The sequence below is a fragment of the Amyelois transitella genome, chromosome 20 (assembly GCF_032362555.1).
Source record: "Amyelois transitella isolate CPQ chromosome 20, ilAmyTran1.1, whole genome shotgun sequence".
Taxonomy (NCBI): Eukaryota; Metazoa; Arthropoda; class Insecta; order Lepidoptera; family Pyralidae; genus Amyelois; species Amyelois transitella.
The window spans coordinates 6551666-6575749 of NC_083523.1; the positions used below are offsets into that span (position 1 = coordinate 6551666).

Below are 24084 nucleotides of genomic sequence, written 5' to 3' on the forward strand. Positions count from 1 at the left end.
TTAAAGCATTGTTTTTTATAATATAATAATAACTCATATTTGTAATCTTGAAAACTTAAGACCAATTATGTCTCAGACTGAAAGGCTACGTTCAAGTCAACGTATGGCTTCATGATAGAATTGAGACTCGAATAGTGACAGGTTGCTAGCCCGTCGCCTAAAAGAAGAATTCCAAGTTTATAAGCCTTTCCCTTAGTCGCCTTTTACAACACCCATGGGAAAGAGTTGGAGTAGTCCTATTCTTTTTTTATTTCTATTTGTGTCGGGAACCACACGGCACGTGTAATTACACCAAGTATGTATTTTGATTACTTAACATGTTGTTCTCCTAAAGCATACCCAATAGAAAAATATGCATCACATTATCGATTTGAACACTTATGCTTATAACTGTACTCCAACGAACGAGTATCCGTTACTAATTTTACTACTCAGAAAAGCGCAACAGCGCATGTCTACAACATTACAGAATTTAACTCATTAATTGCAGCTTCTGAATCAGCCTGTGACGCTGCAGCACATTCATGCACATTCATTGATCATGTCACACGTGCGTTGTAGCCCGGACCTACCCCAGGAGTGGAGGAATCGATGCTTGGATTGCAGCGGCGCGCATGCGCCGAGTCTGTTTGCGGTGCGGTACAGGCTTGAACAAAACTGTTTATTTATTTATACTTTACTATCTTTTGTCTATGTGTAAATGTAAATATCTTTCGTTTTTTAATGTATGCAAAATTTCATGGTGATCTCTTCAGTGGTTTTGAGGTGAAAGACGGACAAACAAATAGATTTCCACATTTATAATACTATATGGATTTTGTAAAATAAAAAATGAATGGCCCAATAGGCAGGCCTTAAATATGTTAATAGCATTATAGATTGATAAAAAGACAGTATTAGATATATATAAATAACCATAAGAGTAAAAGATAAAATAACAACACAAAAGAGACAGAGATGGAACAAAGCGATTTATCGCTAATGCAATCACTTCCATTCAATCTTATTATCTAACAGGCTACCATTGGATTAAACAAGCATATCTGTTACTGTTAGTCTGTAAAAGATGATTATTATTTCTTTTAATTTCTACTCTAATATTCCATCAATAAGATATAAGAGTCAGATGAATATTAAAAAGAAAACTTCTAATTTTCCCAAAATAAAAATAAGAATACCAGGGGACAAGTTTCTTCATAACATCTCAAATTCGAAGATATGAAAGAAAGGACACAGAAAAATACGGTCAAATTGCAAACTCCTCTTTTTTAAAGTCGATTAAAAATTACATAACAAATCACCATATTTTACTAGACAAATCAATTCGCCTACTTTAACTTGGCAAAAGCTTTAGAGCTTTTACGTAAGCATTTTGTGCGCGAGCTTACTGCGGCCGGCGGCAGTCGAGCTTTGCGGCAGTTGCATTAGCTTGAAAACGCGTGTCAAACCACTGAAAAGCTTTAAGACTTTGTGATTAAGCTCTCAATTTGATTACAATCTTGTATCGATTCCTGATTGAAAAGTAGCGATGTAAGTATTAACTTATGATTTTTGTTGCCATTATGTTTATTTTGGAAATTGATTTAAAAGTTTGTGTAAACGTAATAAGTATTGACACTAACAGAGCGATTTAAAATTATTGTTTATTCATGGGCCAAGGTCATTAATTACACCATTATCACTATGTGCAAGACCGGGCGAAAGTAGTTAATGCTTTTTTTAATTGCATTGCGACACAACTATGTATTGAAAATCGTTAATTTCAGAGGTTTCGAATATAATGAGAAACATGCCACTTAATTTTGGTCCCCTCAAAAACTATGTTGTTATAAATATTTAATAGAACTAGTATGCGTGTATGTTAAACACTGTAATATTTCATATAATCATTTCAGAATTAAAGTACCTATACATATGTGTTTTTTATTAGTGATAAAAGTTATTATACTACCAGCATGGTACTTTCTTTGAAGCTAACTCAATCTGCGTGATTAAAGCAAAGATTATATGAATCATTTATGTACCGTGCGGTTCCCGGCACCAATACAAAAAACAACAGGACCACTCCATCTCATTCTCATGGATGTCGTAAAAGGCGACTAAGTAGGAAGGTAGGTAGGTAAGCTTATAAAACTGGGATTCTTATTGTAGACGACAGGCTATCAACCGTCACTATTTGAAAGTCAATGCCATACAACTGAATGTGGCTTATATGTCTTTTCAAAACCATCGGCTCTGCCTACCCACAAGGGACGTGATTATATATATGTATAGAAAGTAAAGATTTTTAGTTGATTTCGTTGAATATTATGAATTCATATTACAAAAAGTAATGCCAGAGCTGCGTGCGGTATCAGTCATAATAGCTTAAGGTGTTTGTTTGCACATGAAAATTATGACTGCCTTCGCATAGATTCCATTTGGATGATTAGTCTTATGACGTAGTCTGGTTTCAAAATGTTATATTTTGTTTATTTTATTATCCTCAAGAGAAAGTACATAATATTTCTAAAACTATGGCATCTAAAAACCAGGATGTGGTCTGTCTGGGCGCTGTTCATTCGCACTTACATCTAAACATTGTCAATCTTTTCATTCTGAATTAATTTTCAGTAGGAAGTAAACAGCAAACAGTAAATTCCAAGTTTTTCAGGATTTCAAAGACCTTAAATACTTACCTTAAATGTTTGTTAACAATGTAAACACAGATCACTGATTTCAATTAGAATTTTAACTTTTCTTTAATTCATAAATATGCTCTCTAAGATTTAGCAGTAGCTTTCTTGCATATTATCAGTTTGTATGACAGTTTTCATTAGGATCTTGAAACAAGCGTTTTCAAAATCAAATATACCATGATCATTGCAGGATTTGAAACTGGTACCTCTCACTTACAAGTCAACAACAAACTATTGACTCTATTAAAGCCTTGACACGATCATGCATGGGAACATAGTGACTGTTAATATTGATTTTTCAATTAAGCAGTTAAATACAGCTATCATTTTATCTATGTTGAGGGCGCTATAGAATATTGCTGGAAAGTTGGAAATCTGCCAGGTGGCGTTAGTCATGCCAAATGGCTACAGGGCTGTAATGCCATTTATGTGGGTCAACATGTTATAAACTGTAAAAGCAACACTAAAAAAGCTTATAATCCTCGCATTGCAAATACATTTTTTATTTTTTTTTGTTTTAAGGTTTTGATATATTAATAAGATTTAACTGAAGAACGGATTATTATTATTAATTAACCGGCCTCTGTGGCGCAGCGGTAGTACGCTTGTCTGTGACACCGGAGGTCCCGGGTTCGAATCCCGGCCAGGGCATGATGAGAAAAGAACTTTTTCTGGTTGGTCTGGGTCTTGGATGTTTATCTATATAAGTATAAGTATTTATTATAAAATATAGTATCGTTGAGTTAGTATCTCGTAACACAAGTCTGGAACTTACTTCGAGGCTAACTCATTCTGTGCAATATGTCCCGTATATATTATTTATTTATTTATTATCAATTAACTAACTATTATTAATTAAATTTCCTAATTGCAAATTCTCTTGAAAACTTGAGTCGAATTACCGATATAACATTAAATTTGCTTCTTCATTTCCAGGGCTGCACCCGAAGAAGGAACCCCAGGTTTGACTGTGGACGAGCCCCAGACCGGCGAGGATGGAGAGATCATCGGAGGACCTCGCACTCCTCAGCAAATCGCGGCCCAGAAGAGACTGCAACAAACCAGGGCGCAAGTCGATGAGGTATAACATACTCCCTTAGTCGCCTTTTACGACATCCATGGGAAAGAGATGGAGTGGTCCTATTCTTTTTTGTATCGGTGCCGGAAATCACACGGCAGTCGATGATGATATAACGATATCGATGAGGTATAATATACATATATTCCCTTGCGGGGTAGACAGTGCCAACAGTAAAATGAAATGGAGGTTAATATAGTGACATCCATTTTTAACTAAATCATTTTTGCCTCAGTGCCTGAATGAGTGAACGGAGGGTGGTATTTTTTGTCATTTATTTCGAAATACATCAAAAAAACCACAATCTGAACATTATGACTAAGCAAAAGATACTGTTATTATTATACTGTTAAGATATTAGTAAATTAACTTTTCAGGTCGTGGATATAATGAAAACAAACGTCGAAAAAGTGCTTGACAGGGATGCAAAATTATCGGAATTAGACGACAGAGCAGGTAAGTCATCACTGGTAAAGTAAATAAATAAATAAATACATATATAAATAAATTTATACGGGACAAATTACACAGATTGAGTTAGCCTCGAAGTAAGTTCGAAACTTGTGTTACGAGATACTAACTCAACGATACTATATTTTATAATAAATACGTATATAGATAAACATCCAAGACCCAGCCCAATCAGAGAAAGTTCGTTTCTCATCATGCCCTGGCCGGGATTCGAACCCGGGACCTCCGGTGACACAGACAAGCGCACTACCGCTGCGCCACAGAGGCCGTCTAATAAGAATTCGTAAAATAAGAACATTATCACGTCAATCTAACCTTTGCAGGGGAATCTTAGTCAGATGAGACTACGTCTAAAAACCTGACTCACCTCATCCAGGACCCATGGTCAAAGGCATACCCTCGACTCTAAAGAGGAGACCAGAGTAATGAGGATGCAATCGGGACTAAAGGAAAACGACTCTATCCGTCAATAAAAATTAAATTTCCAACAAATCTATATCGTGAATTGTCTTGAAATATTAACTAGCTAATTTCAATGTGTTCAATTGCAGATGCCTTACAACAAGGAGCATCACAGTTTGAGCAGCAAGCGAAGAGTCTAAAGAACAAATTCTGGCTACAAAATCTAAAAGTAAGTGTAAATCAATTACAAATTTGAATTTGAATTTCTATCATTATGAGAACAACATTCTCATAATGATTCTCACATTGCGTCTTAAACGTATAACAGCTCTTCATAATAACCCTTTCGGATATTGCAGACATTTATATAGTAGACATAATGTATGGAACTAAATTACACCTATACTTGGTATCATAATATATTTTTATGTAGGTACTTACAAGTTCTGAATTTTTTTTTTGAAATCTAACTAGAATTACCTTGTATTGCACAAATTATATTTATTTTCTTATATTGGTTTTATCTGCTGGAAATTACTTTTACAATGCTATTAGAAATGTGTCTGATGTGGATTTTTTATCTACCTAATGATTTAAAGGTCAAAACACAGTTTATTTTTTTTTATTGTCAAAGAAATTTATTATATTTAGTCAGCTGTAATTGGTGCAGATGAGTCTTGCAATTGCAGTGCTTTAGAAATTATTTTTGATTAAATTATTGATAAACAAAAATTTATAAATTTAGATCATAATTTAACAAATATTTATTTATCAATAATTTCAAGATTGAAATAAAATCACCACTGTATTTACAAATTACAGATGATGATAATAATGGGTGTGATTGGAATCGTCATTATAGGGCTACTGTTTGGTAAGTCATCAAATTTAATTTTAATCGCTATCGATGTTGTCAAGTGATCGGATTTAGATAAACAATAAAATGTTTGATGTTAACAAACAAAAATTGAAACTCTGTGTAAATTTTGATCATGAGCAGGTAGGTACTACAAATGTTCATAATTTACTCTGTTTCATTAATATATAGATAAAGAAAAAAAGAGGATTAAGGGATGTGGTTTGTGTCAAAATTTACATTAATCATATGAGTTTCAATTTTGCTATTAAAATTACAAAAATGTTGCAAATTAGATGTGCATTACGATTAATTAATGATGTGCGTAAGTCCCTAAATGTTATATTGGATGCAATGCGCAAATGTTAGATGAAACAAATTTCGTTTAGAAATTAGAATTGGCTGATTGAAATGCTCTATATTCCAAAACTGTCTTCTATGCTTCGACTTCTATTAACTACAACTGTAAATAGCCTGCCTCGAGTTATTTTATTTACATTAAAACTGTCCAGAGAATTATATTAATTAATTATAAATTCAGAATTAGAATAATTCTTCTACTTTTATATTCTGGATTATAACTTAAACCAATGTCGGTCAAGGTTTTACCTACTTCAGGCTGTATACCTTTACCGCTATAATGAAAATATACAATTAATAAGACAAACTTAAATTGAATTCCTAAAAAAACATCGAAGTATCGTTTTAAGTCAATTACAGCAAAAAAAAACATGAAAATAATTAAACTGATCACTTTATAAAATTAAAGTTATCTAACTATTCCCAATCAATATAAAAAATATGAGATGACACTCGTATAAAGAAAATATTAAAAAGCTAAAAGCTCTGGACAAAGATTTGGCAGTTGTCATTTTCGAGGCATATTCTCTTACGGCTGTTTGCAGGTGATAACATTAAACAAATGTTTGGTTAGTTCGTTATCGCGGCACGTCGACCATCAGTGGTGTGGCTGCACCCATGGTCACCAATAGTACCCTCCCCGCTATTTCCAACCATTGTAAGTAACCTACTTCTTTCGCATGCTTCGCTTTTGCACCTTTTCTTTGAGAGTTTTGAAAAAGGAAAACATAAATATTTTTTTTCGAATTTCTCAAACTGCGATGCCGGTTTGGTAGTGAAAAAAAAAATTATTGTGTGCCAGCTACTTCTCTTCCTGTGCAGGAAAAAAGGAAAGGCTACTAGATGTAGTAGTTTTTCTTTCAGAGGATGGGCAAGCAACTTAAGTTATTTCAGATTTTAATTGTCACTACGCCCATGTGGCCCCGTATCCCCGTAAGGTATAAATTCATTAATATGTATATATGTATGTAAACATATGCAAAATTTTATTACTTACGTATCGTGGGGTTTATATAAGTAGAAAAAATTTAGGTAAACATGTGCGTGGTCGTAGTCACAGAAATCTGAAAATGAAGTCACCTACTGTGCAGATTCTGTAGTGGCATTTAGATTTAAGCTTGGTAATTTTTATGATGTATGAACATAAAGAAGCATTTGTAACATTGCATGTTTAGTTGAACAGCTTTTGTGTGTACAATTAATAAGTAATTGTCGCTTAAGTTATATAAGACGTTGTCAGCTTACTACGTCCATATTTTGGTTTCTATAAATTTTTGTGCCATATTTTCAATTTGGATATCCTTCTAATATTTATCTTCTATATATAGAAGATAAATATTAGAAGAATATCCAAATTTAATTATATATATATATATATATAATCTTTGAAATAGTCATACGAAAAAAGCGTTTAAATTTTTGAAACACTTATGGACTCATTTTTTATAGCGAAAAAGTTGAGTGAGATTTAATTAAGCAACCTGTTTTATTAAGATTACTTAATTTAATGGGTACCTTAATTGGTAAATTAAAAGTTCAAAAGAAATGACAGCCAAAAAAATCTCAGTTCTATATATATGACACTTCAACTTTGACATAATCGCATATTATTACCAACATTTTTACGTACCTATTTAATATCAGTATTAACATATTTTTCTTCTTGTTACTTTTTTATCACATAAATTTGCGAATTGTATAATCGCAATTTCATAATTTGTTTGCCTGAATACATTTTCTAATTTACACTTATTTGTACAATTGATTTTTATTGCCATAATACATAATCATATCATTCAATGAATATTTTACAATCTTACCACGTAGGTACATATAGTTTAAGCATGAACTATTAATAACGCCCACTTTACAATTTCCACACAAACATTTTAGATTCAAAATGTTTTCTCTTTTATCTTAGATTTTTTTCATATGTTTCTTTGTTCAGTCATTATGATTAGAAGAATTGGGTCCGATGAATTAAGTTGACGTATTATAAAATATTCATATGTAAAATAAATATCAAATTAATTGGAATTAATTTATAATTTTTTAAACTATATTTTTTCAATTTAAAATGTATATGTTACGTGTAACAGTTTCAATTTGTGACAATTTGTGAAGAGTACCTATAGAAAGTGAATATTATCCATCAATCGAACATGCATCATTTTAAAAACTTCAAAAAGGTGAATTGTTCGCAAATCGTATTTTATTATATTTAGATATTTTAATTTATTAATGTAATTTTGAAGAAGCAGAAACACATTATATATGCAATAATATATACTAACTTTGATATACCTAGTATTAGATTGATATATTTTTAACTAGAGTTTGAGTATATTTACATTATTTAACGCGGAGTAGCGAAAAACATCTTCAGAAGATGGTTAGAGATACGTTCAGCACACATATACAACATACTCGTATATAATAGCTAAACTCGTATAAAATCACTACTTCATCCTTTATACTCTTTGTAAACTTCTTTCTTTTAAAAAAATATATTTTTACAGGAAAATACATGTAATCTGCATTCATCTTATCACTTGGATTCCACTCCAGATTGAAGAATATGCATAATAAATTATAAAATTAGGTATTTATCCATTTGTTCATATTTTTCCATACCGTGTAAAAATAAAGTACTCATAATTATTATGAAATGTCAAATTTTGACTCTCAAAAATAATATATAAGGAATAGTTCGAATTTCAACTCTATACTGTAGTTGGTAGGGTATCAATACTTGAGATCGAAATATATATAAATTCATTTATTAGAATTAAATATAATATGACTATCTAAGATTATTAGTTACAAATGTGATTGTAATTTGAATATGACTATAAATGCTGTGCGAAATATTAATTATTTGACAAGGTTTCCTTGTGTGTATACAAGTTAGGTAGGTATTGGTGAAATTATCTAAACTTTTCCAGTTTTAAAACTTCTATTAATCTGACAAGTTAAACTATGTCATCTCAATTGTTTTGCGTGCCTTGTACTTTCTCTATTAGTAAACAAATTTATTCACGTGAGCCATTTTTGGCTAATGCTTAGCGATTTTTCTATTTTCTGGCCTAAAAATCTCATGTAATATGAGACTTATATATGTGAGGGATATTAAAAGCTTTAATTTAGTCAATGTAGTTGAGTGTAACATTGTGTTTTAACACAAAAATCTTTTTGTTTAAGAAAGTTGAATTATATTCTTTTAAAGTAATTTTTTGTCAGGCCTACAATTTTAGAATCTCAATCTTATATTTGAACCCATCACATGTAATAGTACTGCTAGTTTTTGTCAAGTTACATATTATATGTTGTGATTTTTCAATTTAACCTTCTTAACTAATAGATAAGCAACAAGTACCTTCTAAAAATTTACATCTGAATAAAACTAACAACATATACAATACAATTTTGTGATGAAGCTTCACTTCACTTCACTATAATAAGAAGCCAAAAAAGGTTGTTGCATCATCAATATTAAAAGTTTAAACAAAGAAATCTATTGCACATTGATCGGGCTATGTGATATAAAAATTCAATAATTGTCAAAACGATCTTCCAATTGTAGTGGAATCTATGTATAACATATAAAAATGGCATTATCATTAAATGTTACTATATTTCTTTATAAAATATATCTTTTAAGTATAACGTCTTTTCAAAAAATATATAACACCAAGTAGTAGGTTGATGGAATTGATTGAAAATAGAATTAAGATTAATTATTGAATAATTTGTCCATTATTATAGTTCTGATGTTCATTAGCTTTACTGATTAAATTTTTTGAATTATTAGCGTCTTCAAAGTCAATTATTTGCATTAGATGTATAAAGTCAATTATATAGAGGCAAACAGAAATTATAATTAATTGGAATTTTCTTTACACGTATAAAAATTATACGTTTGAGGTTTAAATTGAAAAAAAAAACTGTACTGTAAGTACTTACATTTTTTATAATAAAATGAAGATGATATTTTTATTTTGAACTTAACGAAATATGTTTAATTATGATTATAAATTTGTATAAATAAACAATGCAACTAAAATTATAATACGTTTTATTATAAGTTGGTACTAACAGTTTAATTTTGTATTATAAGTATATGTTAAAGGTGTAGGTAGTTAATTTAATTATACCCACATTGACATTTTGTACAAAAACGCTTATAGAACGGATGAAATTCTCATATATAAGGACACTTTTTGGTCTTGGTTTAGTTAAAAATATATTGAATATAATTTTAAGTGTTTTCAATGATGTTTACTTTTCTATTTATGATAAACCTCAGAATTTGTGAGGATGCTCACAATACAAAACGATTTAAATAAATTACATTTTAAATAAATAGATTATAAAAATTGTAAGTGATTACAGGAGGCAAATGTATGGTGCCATTGACAATATTAGTTCTTTTGTAACTTTACTGCGGTGTGATAATGGTGATAGTGAGAATTTGTATTATAAATACTTAGAACTACGAATTATTATTTAAGACGATTACAACACGGCCTCAATGAAATTAAATAGTTTAAAAGGATACTAGGAAGATATTTTACAATTAAGCTTTATTTGAAAGAAATGCTTAAATGCGAGAACCAAGCAAAAGTAAGACCTAAAGAAGCTATATACATTTTTATTTATATTCTATGCCATATACATATATTGTACCGAGAGCCGTGGTTCCCCAGGCATCACACTTAGCCTGGCGGAAGATCTTCCCTTTTGTGGCGGTCGAGCCGAATCATCGCTCCCGCTACGTGTACGAGTAATATTAATGAGTTGGATATACCTACATAACATAATATGAATTTATGTGTTGTTGATAAAATGTCTTGTGAAGTTGCAAGTCAGGAAACATACCTTATGTTCTTTCAGATACATTACTTATAATATGTATGTGTAATATAATATGTTCTAAACTATTTCAAGAGCGCCGTTGCATTGGTACTAATCGTCAAACTATTGATGTTGTTCTATTGGCTTGTGTCTTTTAAAACTTGAGGTATTATCTCTTCTAAATATAATGTGTTTAATCTATGAAGGGTGGTAAGGCAATTTCATCTATGTAATAAATTTTTATGATATTTAAATTAGCAACTTTTACATTTTATTCATGCATGTGTATGTATTTGCCCCAAGGTAATAAAACATGTTTGTTTAAAAGCAATAATTTATTTGTACATTAAATATATAATAAAATTAAACACATGTTTTTCTGTATCTTAAATGGTTTGGCAATAAAGAATTTATAATATTTGATGAAGTTTCATGCTGAAAATGCAATGTTTTTCTTTTTTACTACACAAAGTGATATTTGAAATTTGATTTTTAATTACCTTAGAAATTCGAAATTAAACGTGGAAATTATAACGACGAATCGTTTTATTTAAAAGGGTACTAAAATATTAATCATATAAAAATATTATCTACATGAATATTAATATTACTAATTTCAAAAGAAAATCCGAATGTAATGGAGTTACTGATTAAAATGTGATTATTAAAACAAATAATTTTGAATAGTTTTATTTCATAATCTTCCCAAAAATAGCCTTTGCTTGCTTTTACACATTTTAAAAAAGCACTTATAGAGAGATAGTTTAAAGCTTCATGTTGAGTGTACACAGGTGATTCCAACGCGTGTTATCGACATAGCAAGTGAGCCTTCAATAATTTAATATTTAACAGCGATCCCACACCAGTGTCGAAGTTAACGTGTTAATATTGCAAGACAACGGACAATCTTTATAAATTGATAAATACAAACTTAGCAAACTGAGAACGATCGAATACGCTTTACGATTCAAATCAGTCTCAACTTTGCAGAAATGCATTAAGGTTTCATTTTGTGAAGTAAGATTTTGTCTATGGTAAGTTTTGCGAGTGAACTATAGACTAGACCATAGAGAATGATGTGAGAGCTCGCTAGCTTTCTCTTTGATAGTTGGCCGCCATTTTGACTTACAGTAATGGTTCTTCTGACGTGAGTTATGCCCGCGTGTCATTTGAACTAAGTAATGTAGGTAGTGGTTGAACCGTTAATGCGGGGTTAAAAGGCGCAATTAAATAAATACAAAGTTGCAAAATTTATCAAAAGTGTTTCGACAACTTTGAAATCACTTGAGGCAAATTGTAGTCATGAAAATAAAATACCTAGGAGTTTAATGAGGGTACACATTAATATACAATTCAAACTAAATAAAAGCTTTTAATAATGATTTTTGTGATAAGTAAAATGCATTCAAATATAAAATAATAAATTGGAGCAAGATATATCCAATTCAACTTAAAGTCACGATGTTGAGTTCATAATCTATTAGACTAATAAATGTTAAAAATTAAACTTCGAACGCGTTACTTTATTAATGTTGCCAAATTTTACTATATATATAAATAATTTATTATATATAAATAAGATAAGTTACAGCTTTAATCCATCAGTCCATATAAGAACGAAGAGCAATAAACTAATATTGACACATTCATTACCATCTATCCCAGTTCTCGCTGCAGAAATTTTAGCTGCTTATAAAGTAACACAAAAATGGTTTGCAAATACGATATTTTGTTGCGCAGACACTCAATTAGGTTCGCTGTGGGAACTGCCTGTGAAAACAAAGCGTGTTCAGTTACAACTATTCCGAGTCGATCATTACCATACATTCTCATTGCTATAGGGCATTATCGTTACTGTTCTGATATGTATATACTAATTTTCATGTATGATCAGGACGTGACATTAATATTCTTAATTTAATGATGCATTATAAACAAATATTTGTTCTTAAATAAAACTTTTAAATAGGTGCCATAGACATTACAATTTCTATTTTTAGGTTATGCAAGAAAATTTAAGATATCTTTTGAAAATGTGAATTATAGTAGAAATGTATTGAGTGCATATCTCAAATTCCTTGAATAACAAAAAAAGAATATGATAAATAATGCTTCGAAAATAGATGCACACACGACGTGGAAATAACCACACGGTATTATTTTTCATTTAAATTTTTCATCTTATCTCATAAAAAAGTATTTTTATAGATTACTCGAAGCGAAACTCGAATATCATTTCGTGCAAATAGTAGGGCCGTCAGGATCATAAGGCTCGTAGATACTGAGCGCGGGATATTGAATTTAGTGTGAACACTTGCAGCATTATTTAATTGCGTGTCAGCCAGTGAGCTGTGATACTGAGCACAGTGGTTCTAGATCGGGTCTACGCAGAAAATATGCAAAGGTTTTTAGGCCATTAAACAATTTCTCAGTATGTATCAGGGATTGTTACATGGGATTTGACTATTAAGTAAAATAACATATTTCGTGTAAAAAGATAAAATACTTTGAGACTTCTTTCTTACGGCTTATTGAAAAACAAATGGCAATCTAAAATTGACAATACAAAACTGTTAGTAAAATATTTTAACATAAAGTTTTATAAATTATAATTCAATTATTCAGAATAGTAAAATGACATTATAGAACTGACTATTACCTTTTTTATAGTATGATCACATAATTTCTATCATGACATCGCCTGCTTAAAACAAAATAAAGTTCTATTTATTCCACACAAACAAGTGCGCAGACCACTGTGCGCTGATAGTTCCCGGTAATGGTCCTGTCAGGTGTTTGAGGAGCACATATCACTGTTTATTTTCACCTCCTTACCTTCCACGAACTCGGCAGTATTTATTTTTGGCCTAACGACCCCTCGACCCCACTCTCTGTGCGCGCAATTTTTTTTTTGTTTCATTTCTCGTTCTGCCTCCATTTAGCGCAAAGTAGATTTGAATTTAATTTATGTGTTGCTCTTTGCAACCAGTATTGTTCTGTATATATGTAGGTACTTCTTGTTCTGAAATAAAAAGAACAGAAACCCTATGACCTTCTCAATTTATGTGTGCCAAATTCTAAGAAGAATGTTTTAGCAGATAACGCGTGAAAAGCGTGAACAGACAAACAAACACATTCATTTATAATATTATTATGGTTATTATGGGCTTGTATCATGATACATTTACCTTGTTTGTGCCAATCTTCTTGAAGTTCTACAGATTACTCCATCATCGCGGATCAAACGTCGGCAAGGGAGCAATTGCAAAATTATTGTATTATTTCACCGCTTTGAAATATAATTTATTTTGTACTTTGTTGTTTTCACATTAAAAAGAAATACTCTAGGTAATGCTAATTTGTGTGATTGAATGATAACCGTTAGGGTTTTTCATTGAAACAACTGAACTAAATAGGTATTTTCCTCTTTCCGAGTTAGTCATTTATCGTCATCTGGCCTATCAGGTTAAATTTTTATTCTTTATGTAAATTTTTACAGCATGTTTGGATCATGAGTGGTTTTTCCTAAAAACATATAGCAAAAAGCGAAAAAAAATATCTTCTTGATTTTTCCAACCTGTGGAGGCTATTGTTTGACTTTCTGTTCTAATTTTTATATTCTATTGTTTCTTAGCTGTTTTAGCTGTTAGTCATCTGAAAAAATAGAATTAATTATATAATGATTCGAAAATTTGAAGGTGCATAGAAAAGAAAAGAATAGAAAAAAAATAAAATTAAAGGAAACCCAAATTCTGCTTAACCGGAGAAAAGACAGGTTGATACAGTTTTGCCAACTCCAAACATTTTTGCATTACTTCGATCATCGATGTTATAAACAGCCGCTACCGAACGCACACGCTTCAGACTAGATAGATCTAAAATGGAATTAATTCAAGTAGAATTGATGTTATTATCTATATATAAAATTATATTCAATCCCTGATATATGATATTGACAACCTTTGTGGCGCAGCGGTAGTACGCTTGTCTGTTACACCGGGTTTGAATCCCGGCCAAGGCATGATGAGAAAATAACTTTTTCTGATTGGCCTGGGTTTTGGATGTTTATATATACCTATAAGTATTTATTATAAAACATAGTATCGTTGAGTATCTCGTAACAAGTCTCGAACTTACTACGAGGCTATCTCGATCTGTTAATATGTCCCGTATATATTTATTTATTAATTAGCAAAAGACTTAGTCCCTCCTGTTTGTCTTGTTGCAAATTATATTTCATTAATTATTTTTAATTTATAATTAATTTTTAAGTCCCAGTTGCGTCCTCGTCTGGAGAGGAACATGAGGTTCACCTGTTCCTGCACGGGTGAGTCTTGACTGACCTCCACTACCTTGGGTACCTGGTTATAAAAATAAATTATTTATATTCTAACCTTTTCAACATATTGTCTTCTGCCGCGGGTCTGCTGGAAGAGATTTCTTCAGAAAAAAGCAGAACCTATGTTTTATTGTTTCTTGTATTTTACATTTCCGTATCCCTTCCTAATATTATAAATGCAAAAGTCTGTCTGTCTGTTTCGCTTTTTCAGCTTAACCGCTGGACCGATTGGAATGAAATTGAGAGATACGTATAGAATAGAACTTCGGGAGTAACATTGGCAAAAGTTAGTACTTAATAACTAATTCATGTATAAAGTTCAACTAACCGTACCTTAGTGATAACACCTTACCTTAGTACCTTAGTGTTATTTTTTTAAAATAACTACGTTTAAAAACAAAAGAGAGGACCTAACCAATATGAGGCCTAGCCTATTCTTATACAAATATAGACTATTATCTCTACAGCACTCATCCAATGCCTGTCAGCTATAGGGTTCGGCGCTAGTGCAAGCGGACAGCGGGTAACAATCGTTTCTTTAATAAATAAATACGGAAAAAATTACACAGATTCAGTTAGCCACGAATTAAGTTCGAGACATATGCTACGAACTCAACAATACTGTATTTTGTAATAATTTGATAAACATTCAAGGCCCAGGTTAATTACAAAAGATCGTTTTCCATTATGGCCAGATCTGGGATCGAACCCGGGACCTTATGGTTCAAAGTCGAAAATCCAATAACTGCTAAAAGTCAGCAAGTCATATAAGTCAATTTCCAATGTTAAAAAAATTTACGAACTAGTAGGCAGTTTAGTCAAATGAGTTATTCTGACGAGGAAATCGAATGATTTCTTATTTCATACACACATACTCTTAACGAAGTAGTCGAGGTAAGTATCGGTATTTCTCCAATTCTCTTTGTTAATGGCGCTGCCGGAATACTAGGAAATTGCATGATGAGTATGGAGATCTAGAGTAAGAGAGAGTATGGAGTCTCTTGGCTCTGTCTTTCCCACAAGGGATATAGACGTAACCATATGTATGTATGTTTTACATGAAACAAATAGTGTCAAGCACAGTACCCGCTGACAATGACGCCCCACCCTCAAAGCGGTAAGATTACGTGTGGCCGTAAGTTCAGCAAATTGCGATTATTATGTTACGGCTAACGAGGTGTTCGGCCTTTCCCTGTAATCGTCCGCCGCTTCATATCAACATGATAGCACAATGTTACGACCATGATGCCCTCTTTATAATAATTGTCCAGGATTTGTGATATACAACATGGGATGTTTTCTTTTCTCTTTTAGAAAGAATTTTGTAATTTTTTTGTAAGTGCAAGGATATGTCTTAAGTTAGCTTATACGGCCGTTAGAATCGAAAGCCTTATTTTAGGATTCTTCTGTTAATGCAATTGGATACTAACATCTATAGTCAATTCTTGAAGATCTTATTAATCAAATGTACTATTTACCTAATAAAGTATATAAATAGAGAACATCTGTTATTTTGCTCATTCTTCTCATGGCTATTAATTAATTTAAAAATGTATTTTGCAACAAAAATTCATATTACAATGCAATATGATTCTTGATATCGTCTATTTATTAGCTTAAAAAGTCCTCAATCAGAACTGAATTTAAGTTTACAAGTTTCATATCAAATACAATAGTTACATACAATTGTTGCTAACATAGCAACAAAATATGAACTCGTATCTCATAAAGCAATTTGAATTTGTATGCCCTGATAATTAAAATGATCTTAATCGTATAATTGAGGGGCACAATTCTGGATAAGGCTAGCCAGATAGTATCGGGTCGTATGTAGCAATTAACTGTACATGCAGTAGGTGTGAACTGACCCTTTTATAAGGTAAACAATTTCAGTTTGACACTAGTGACCTCGAAGGCAGATTTATGAAGTCTACTTTTGATCTTAGTTCCATTATTCGTATGAATCGCTCTAAGAAACAGTTTATATTCTTATTTTTTTTTAATAGTATGCACATTTTCGTTGAAAAAGTATATACCTTAACAGGATCTTTGGTCTATGGAATTGCGTCTTTAAAACGGATAGAATCAACGTCTCTTAACAAACATTACATACCAAATCAATTCACTATTTACTATAACGAGTGGCCTATTACGCTTAAGTGCTGCTGTTACCAACCGCGTCACTAAGTAGTAGTAGTTCGATAAAATTTTACTGTCCATACGATAGTTATAACTGAATTTAGACAGTACGGGAAGAACATTTTCTCAGTCTGTTGCGTGTATAGTCCAGCATTAGTAAGTTGTTTGGCTATTTTATTGGTCTATTTAGATCGCAGGAAACTACTGACTAATATACGTAGTAAATTGATTGTGTGGCAAAGTTGCAAGAACTTACCTATGTATATATCTCTATACAAAACCACCCCAATAGAAAAGCGCAAAGATTTATATTTTTGTACGTTTGTGGCGAAATCACAAAACTTATACTTACAGATTCTCCATTGCACAGGCATTACAATAGAAGGGAGTGACACACTGGCGGTGACTGTTTTTTGGAATCCCTCAAGAAAATCCCGCGCAAACGCTAGTGGTAAGTTTGTTTTTTTTTTACACTTGATTGGCGACGGAATTTTATATATAAATCCTTCGACAGTGTCATAGGCTAAATTTTCCTGGAATTTCCTACATGAAAGTGGTAGATAATTTTGTTTATGTGTTGGCGCTGGAGTTTAAACGTATTCGTCTTAAAGAGTCAAAAGTTCTCATTTAGATGGATAGCTTAACTCATTTATACATATGCAAATAGTAAAGTTAGTCATCGACTCTGCAACGCAAGAGTATTTACCATAATTTAAAAAAATCCTTGTCACTTAAATACATGTACCTGTATACGAAAAATCAAGACACTTTCCTGGAGTTGTAAGCAGAGTTTAGGTAAAGGCAACTTTCCACTTGCCACGATCACTGCACACCATCTTTATCTTAATATTCATAAACATACAAGCTAGTCTGTTATCGGTACACTTGACCTGACTTTTTGCCAGAACTTCCCAAATCTACATATCTCTAAAAATACCTATATTTATTCCTAAAGAACCTGAATCTAGACTTCATATAGACACTCTCGTAGTTGTATGGGAACTCGATACGATCGTCAAGCGACATAAAATTGTATTAGCGCGGCGACAACTACGGCCGCTGTAATAACCGCTCAAAATGGACTTGCGAAATATCCTGTTCGGAATAGGGACGCTAGATGCATTTATCTATACAAATATTATAAGGAGGTAATACTAAATAATATTTGCTTCATACAATAATTTATTTATAAGTTTGATATTAAACGATTTAAATAGTGTCTGGTTGCTTGTTCATCGCCTACGTGAAGAATCTCTAGTTTATAAGCCTTTTCCTTAGTCGCCTTTTACGACATCCACAGGGAATGAGATGGATTCCCCACCTACTTACTTACAATATAATTTGATCTACCTAGTCCCTTCCAGTAAAGAGATATCCTAGGTCTTGTTAACAGGGCACGGTAGCCCTAGTTATAGGTTCTGTTGGGTCACGTTTTGGAGACAAAGCCTACGTATATGTCTTAATTTAGAAGACCACACTTGTAGTCCATAGGACGGGAGTCTGAAGTAATTTATAGAGAGTTGAGCTGAGTTATCTCAATTCTATCATGAAGCCAAACAGCTGAACGTGACCTTTCAGTCTTTTGAAGACTGTTGGCTGACTGACTGACTGTCTACCCCGCAAGGGATATAGACGTGATGATATGTATGTATGTTGAGTTGAATTAGATTAGTCATCGCATTTGAGTTCGAACACCTGAATGTAATTAACTTGTACATATACACATATAATTATGTTTTTATCCCTTATCGGGTAGGCAGAGCCAACAATCTAGAGAAGGTAGGCCCACGTTCAACTGTCAGTATGGCTCAATGATAAAATTGAGATTCAAATATTGACAGGTTGCTAGTCCATCTACCACCTAAAAGAAAAATAACAAGTTTTGTAGCTTTTCCCTTGATTGACCAGCATCGAGTGCAAGCTTCCACAGCTTGCACTAGTGCTCCTATACCTTTAGTCGTCTTTTACGAATTTATGGGAAAGAAATGAAGTGGTCCTATTCGTAAGTGCCGAGAACCACACGACGCCTAATACATGTACGAAATAACTAGAAAATCAACTTTTAAAAGCATTCATACGATTTATAGTCGCATTATAACCACTTTCGTATACAAATTAAGGGTTTGCGTTTGTAATGTATAATTGTCAAATAAATGTTAAATAGATTAGATATATTGTTCAAATAAATATTGTTCTGTAAGGAAATTTACCTTTGATGTGGGTACATTTTAATTTTTATTTCGTTTTTTTTTGTGTTTAATAATAAACCAAAATAAACTTACATAAAATTGAACAAAGTACTAAAGTAAATATTATGTGATTTAACATCTTTGTTATTTTGTAACTCAATAAAACCACAGACTATTATTTGGTGTTCTTTATTTATCATTTTGGAACGAAGATCTCGATTTAGGCAATTCTTTTTCTCTATAGTGATTATGAAATATCAAAAACTAATCTTATTCCATTACGAATCCTATACCGACACACTATTTAGTGCAGTAATAACTTTTTATTCAACTGACTATGGTCTTCATGAGTAGGTATTATATCATCTCCATCCTAGAATAATTATCACTTGATAACATATATAGATAGGTATTATGATGACATACAATTATTTTTTAGAAACGATGAGTCAACGCCATCATCATTTTATATTTACTACGTAATCTCTTTCAAATTGAAACCTACATTTATACACCAGAATTGACCTTTAGCTGTTAATTAATTCCCATATTTTCCACAGTGATTGAAAACAGATATTGAAATTAAATCGATCCTTTAGTGTATCAGTTGGTTACTGTCATTTTAATGAATCATTATATAATATTTATAGATCATTAAATAAGTGTTATGGAGAAATATGGAACCGGGGTCAGGAGTCACCAGTGCACCGAGCTTTATTTCGACACGACTTGTTAGTTAACCGCAAATAAAGAGAGTAACAGATGTGGCAATTCGGTATAAATAAATAAAAATACTAGAGTTATAATTTCATTGATTTGATTATTGATGGATAAACATTATTTTTTTTTAATGTGATCTGTGAATGTTATGAAGGTATAGCTTAAGTCTTATCTTCTGTCAGTTTTAATTCAATTCATTATTTGTGTCTATGGTCTTATAAAGCTCAAAATATTTTACAATATCTAGTTGGTGGACCTCACAATAAGAAAAAGAAGGAAAATCCCTTATCATAGTTCGTTTTACTTATTTACGTCTTATAAATAAATATCTAAAAATACTTTCTTAAAATTGAATTCTATTACTCGTAATATAATATTATTTTTCGCATACTAACAAAACGAAAAATAAATAAGATAAATATCTGTATCTTAGTTAGTTTATTTAAAACGCCTATGGCCCTAAATAACAGTTATTGCACTAAAAGTCACAAATAGCTTAGATTGGATAAAGTTTAAGTAGAGTACCTACCTGTTTAAGGTATTTACATACATACATACATACACAGCTCGTTCCTAGAGGCATATGTACGTAGGTACATACACCTCTAGGTACGAGCTGTGATTTAAATGAAATGTTTTTTATTTGCTTTTCATTTTTGAAAATCCATAAATGTTTGACTTTTGAAAGTGTTCAGTAAGGGTCCAATTAAATAAAAATACCGTGTCCTAGGCGAACTAAAAAAGAAAAATTTATTCCTCCATCTTACCAACTAATAACAAAGATAAAAAACCATAGCAACCGAACAATGCCAAAAATCAAAAGAGTCCATAAACTTACAACAAAACTTTATGCTTGGACATTCCGCCCACCATGGACATTATGTCCATAAAACAATGAATGAGATTTTAAAAACATTCACTATGCTATCTTTAAACTTAATGTTTTACTTAACTAAAATCAAATCTTCATAAATGTAACGAAAGTAAAAATAACAAAAAGAAACTAACCTACTAATTCATAAGAAAAGGTTAATAGAAGTGCATGTGTATCAGTGTAAATGATAAAAAAAATACCACAAATTTCTATTTAGCTATAGGTAAAATACACAACTTTGAGACGGGTCTCTTAATTATATTCCCTTTACATTTTAAAGTAACAACACGCGTAATCTTATCCAACCCAGGGTGCTTTTGAGTTATAACTCCATACAACCATCTCGCAGGGGGAAGATCATCTTCCTTTACTAGTACTATATCACCAATATTTGGTTCTGGCGTTTGATAACTCCATTTGTACCGATGTAAAAATTGTGTAAGATACTCCTGAGACCACCTTCGCCAAAAATCTTGTACCATACGTTGCATAAACTGCCATCGTTTCAAGCTAGTCATGTTTGACGTTTCAAAGTTTGCATCTGGTACAAGTACTAATGGTTCCCCAATCAAGAAGTGACCTGGTGTTAAAGGCTCGGGATCATCAGCCGATGAGCTTAAGCTTGATAATGGACGCGAATTAAGACAAGCCTCAATTTGAGATAAGAGAGTGCTCATTTCTTCAAAAGTAAGTGTAGAAGTTCCGATTATCCGTCTAAGGTGATATTTAGTGGATTTTACGCCAGCCTCCCATAGTCCTCCAAAGTTGGGGGAATGCGGTGGGATAAAATGCCATTCAGTACCATTTGTAGATAACCAATTCGCTATTTCTGGCAGTAATCTAGACTTTTCTGCAAATAATAAGGACTTCAATTCACGTTCTGCACCCACAAAATTTGTACCATTATCACTAAAGAGCTCTGCGCAATGTCCTCTTCTAGCTACGAATCTTTTAAAGGCAGCAATGAATCCTTGAGCAGTAAGGTCACTTACTACTTCTAGATGGATTGCTCTAGTCACCATGCAGATGAATAAACAAATATACCCTTTATATGCATGATGACCACGCCCTTTGGACGTTCTTATAGCAATAGGACCAGCATAGTCGACGCCACTTCTTTTGAAAGGTCTCATTGGTGTAACTCTGGCTGTTGGCAATTGTCCCATCAGTTGCTCTCTACGTTGACTTGCATATCGAATACAAATAACACAATTGCGAATATAATGCTTTACTTGGTTTTTAGCGTCAATAACCCAGTATTTTGTTCTAAGATGATTGATCATAATTTGAATACCCCCGTGAATAGTTCGTTCGTGCGTATCCTTTATAATTAAGTTTGTTAAATGAGCTTTAGCCGGAAGAATGATTGGATGTCTTTTATTTACGTTCAAGAAAGTAGCTGTTCTATCCAACCGCCCACCAACACGTAAAAGTCCATCATCGTCAAGGTAAGGATTTAACGGTTTAAGTTTGCTTTTTGTTTTAACTGTTCCTATTATCTTTTATTTGCTCTTTCATACTTTTATCTCCAAGTTTTTCTTCGTTTTCTATCCACTTCATTAGATTTTTATCATTGCTTGTCCACTTTTGTAATTCAAACCCTCCTTTTCTAAGCAATTGTTTCATTTCAGTATATAGCTGTTGACCTTCTATAAAATTTTCACATCCTGACATCAAATCATCAACATAAAAGTCTGACAACACTTTTTTTGCAGCTATTGGGAAATGAACACCCTCGTCATAAGCTACTTGACGTAATGAGCGAATTGCTAAATATGGAGCTGACGATGTACCAAATGTAACTGTCAAAAGTCGATAATGTTGCACCTCAGAAGCAGAATCTTCACGCCAAAGAATACGCTGAAAATCAACATCTTCTGAAGATACACGAACTTGACGATACATCTTCACAATATCAGAAGAAATACATACAGGATGTGCCCGCCATCTCATTAAAATATGTCTCAAGGCATCCTGTAATGTGGGACCAACCAATAAGTCTTGATTTAAAGAAACACCGTTGGATCCTGGGAACGATGCGTCAAAGACAATACGTACTTTTGTTGTACTTCTATCGTTGCGCACCACAGCAAAATGTGGTAAATAAAAACCTTTGGAGCTTTTATGTTCTTCAGGTGGAATAATCTCCATATGATTTAGACTTAGATATTCAGCAAATACCTCTGCATATTTTTCTTTCAAATCTTTCTCCTTGTCTAATTTACGTTCTAATGAATATAATCTTCTAAGTGCTATTTCTTTTGAGTTTCCATTTAAGCATTGTGGACTGTATTCTTTGAATGGCAGCTTTACTATATAACGACCAAAAGAATCCCTTTTAGTCGTGCTTGAATATATTGATTCACATAGCTGTTCCTCTTCCGTTAAATGTTTCTTTGCTTTAACTAACGAAGGTTCGGCTTCTATTTCAAAAAATTTCCTCAAAAGCTTATCATCTTCTTCTATCTGAACATGCATAGTTACATTTGTATTACAAATAATCGTCCCAACATCTTCACCTTCATCAGTTTCTCCGGATATTATCCATCCCAGAGATGTATTTTGCGCTATAAGGCAACTGTTCGAATCTTTAACTAGGCCCTGCTTTATAATTTGACTGTACACCTTTGCACTGAGCAAAAGATCAATTTTATTGGGAGTAGCAAAGGTAGGGTCAGCCAACGACAATTGTGTAAACTTTGGACACAATTGAACTGCCACTTTCTTACTAGGAAGACAGTTGGTCAGTTTGTCTAACACATGAGCTTTTACTCGAACAACAAAATTGGTATCAAGAAGTGATTGCAATTGGATAAAAACTATATACTTAGAAACCACTGAAGGGCTCCTGTCACTTCCTAATACCGAAACATTACTTTTGCTTGCAATTTTCTTCAGTCCAAGTAATTGAACTGCAGACTCTGTTATAAACGAAGCCTGTAAACCCTGGTCTAACATTGACCTAAAAGTAATGTTTGCTCCTGTTCGAGATTGAATTTTAACTAAAGCAGTTGCCAGCAATACCTGAGATTGAGCTTTAGAGCAACAGCCTACTACAACATCATTGGAATCGCCTTGTATGACTACTGAGGACACAGCTTCGGCCCCATCCGATTGATTGGTA

The 24084-nt window shown here is 32.4% G+C and overlaps 3 protein-coding genes across 3 annotated transcripts; 1 reads left to right on the forward strand and 2 right to left on the reverse strand.

Moving 5' to 3' along the window:
* The first annotated feature begins 3072 nt into the window (after nucleotides 1-3072).
* LOC106131443 (neuronal synaptobrevin-like) lies at nucleotides 3073-15030 on the forward strand. Its single transcript, XM_060950143.1, has 7 exons — nucleotides 3073-3107; nucleotides 3615-3759; nucleotides 4134-4212; nucleotides 4779-4858; nucleotides 5452-5503; nucleotides 6420-6503; nucleotides 14972-15030. Exons 1-7 carry the CDS (start codon nucleotides 3073-3075, stop codon nucleotides 15028-15030), a joined length of 534 nt encoding a protein of 177 aa, XP_060806126.1.
* Nucleotides 15031-21169: 6139 nt separating this feature from the next.
* Nucleotides 21170-22243, reverse strand: LOC106129223 (uncharacterized). The gene has a single exon (XM_060950144.1). The coding sequence runs from the start codon at nucleotides 22241-22243 to the stop codon at nucleotides 21170-21172; it is 1074 nt and encodes a 357-aa protein (XP_060806127.1).
* A 199-nt stretch (nucleotides 22244-22442) lies between these two features.
* LOC106142205 (uncharacterized) lies at nucleotides 22443-23918 on the reverse strand. Its single transcript, XM_060950145.1, has one exon. The coding sequence runs from the start codon at nucleotides 23916-23918 to the stop codon at nucleotides 22443-22445; it is 1476 nt and encodes a 491-aa protein (XP_060806128.1).
* Between the last annotated feature and the right edge of the window lie 166 nt (nucleotides 23919-24084).

Bases quoted from the DNA above. Each gene is read 5' to 3' on its own strand.
- LOC106131443 (XM_060950143.1), top strand. From the start codon at position 3,073: ATGCCAAATGGCTACAGGGCTGTAATGCCATTTAT. The intron at 3,760-4,133 runs GTATAACATACT...TTAACTTTTCAG, and splicing joins CCAGGGCGCAAGTCGATGAG to GTCGTGGATATAATGAAAAC. The intron at 4,859-5,451 runs GTAAGTGTAAAT...TACAAATTACAG, and splicing joins TCTGGCTACAAAATCTAAAA to ATGATGATAATAATGGGTGT.
- LOC106129223 (XM_060950144.1), bottom strand. From the start codon at position 22,243: ATGATCAATCATCTTAGAACAAAATACTGGGTTATTGACGCTAAAAAC.
- LOC106142205 (XM_060950145.1), bottom strand. From the start codon at position 23,918: ATGTTAGACCAGGGTTTACAGGCTTCGTTTATAACAGAGTCTGCAGTT.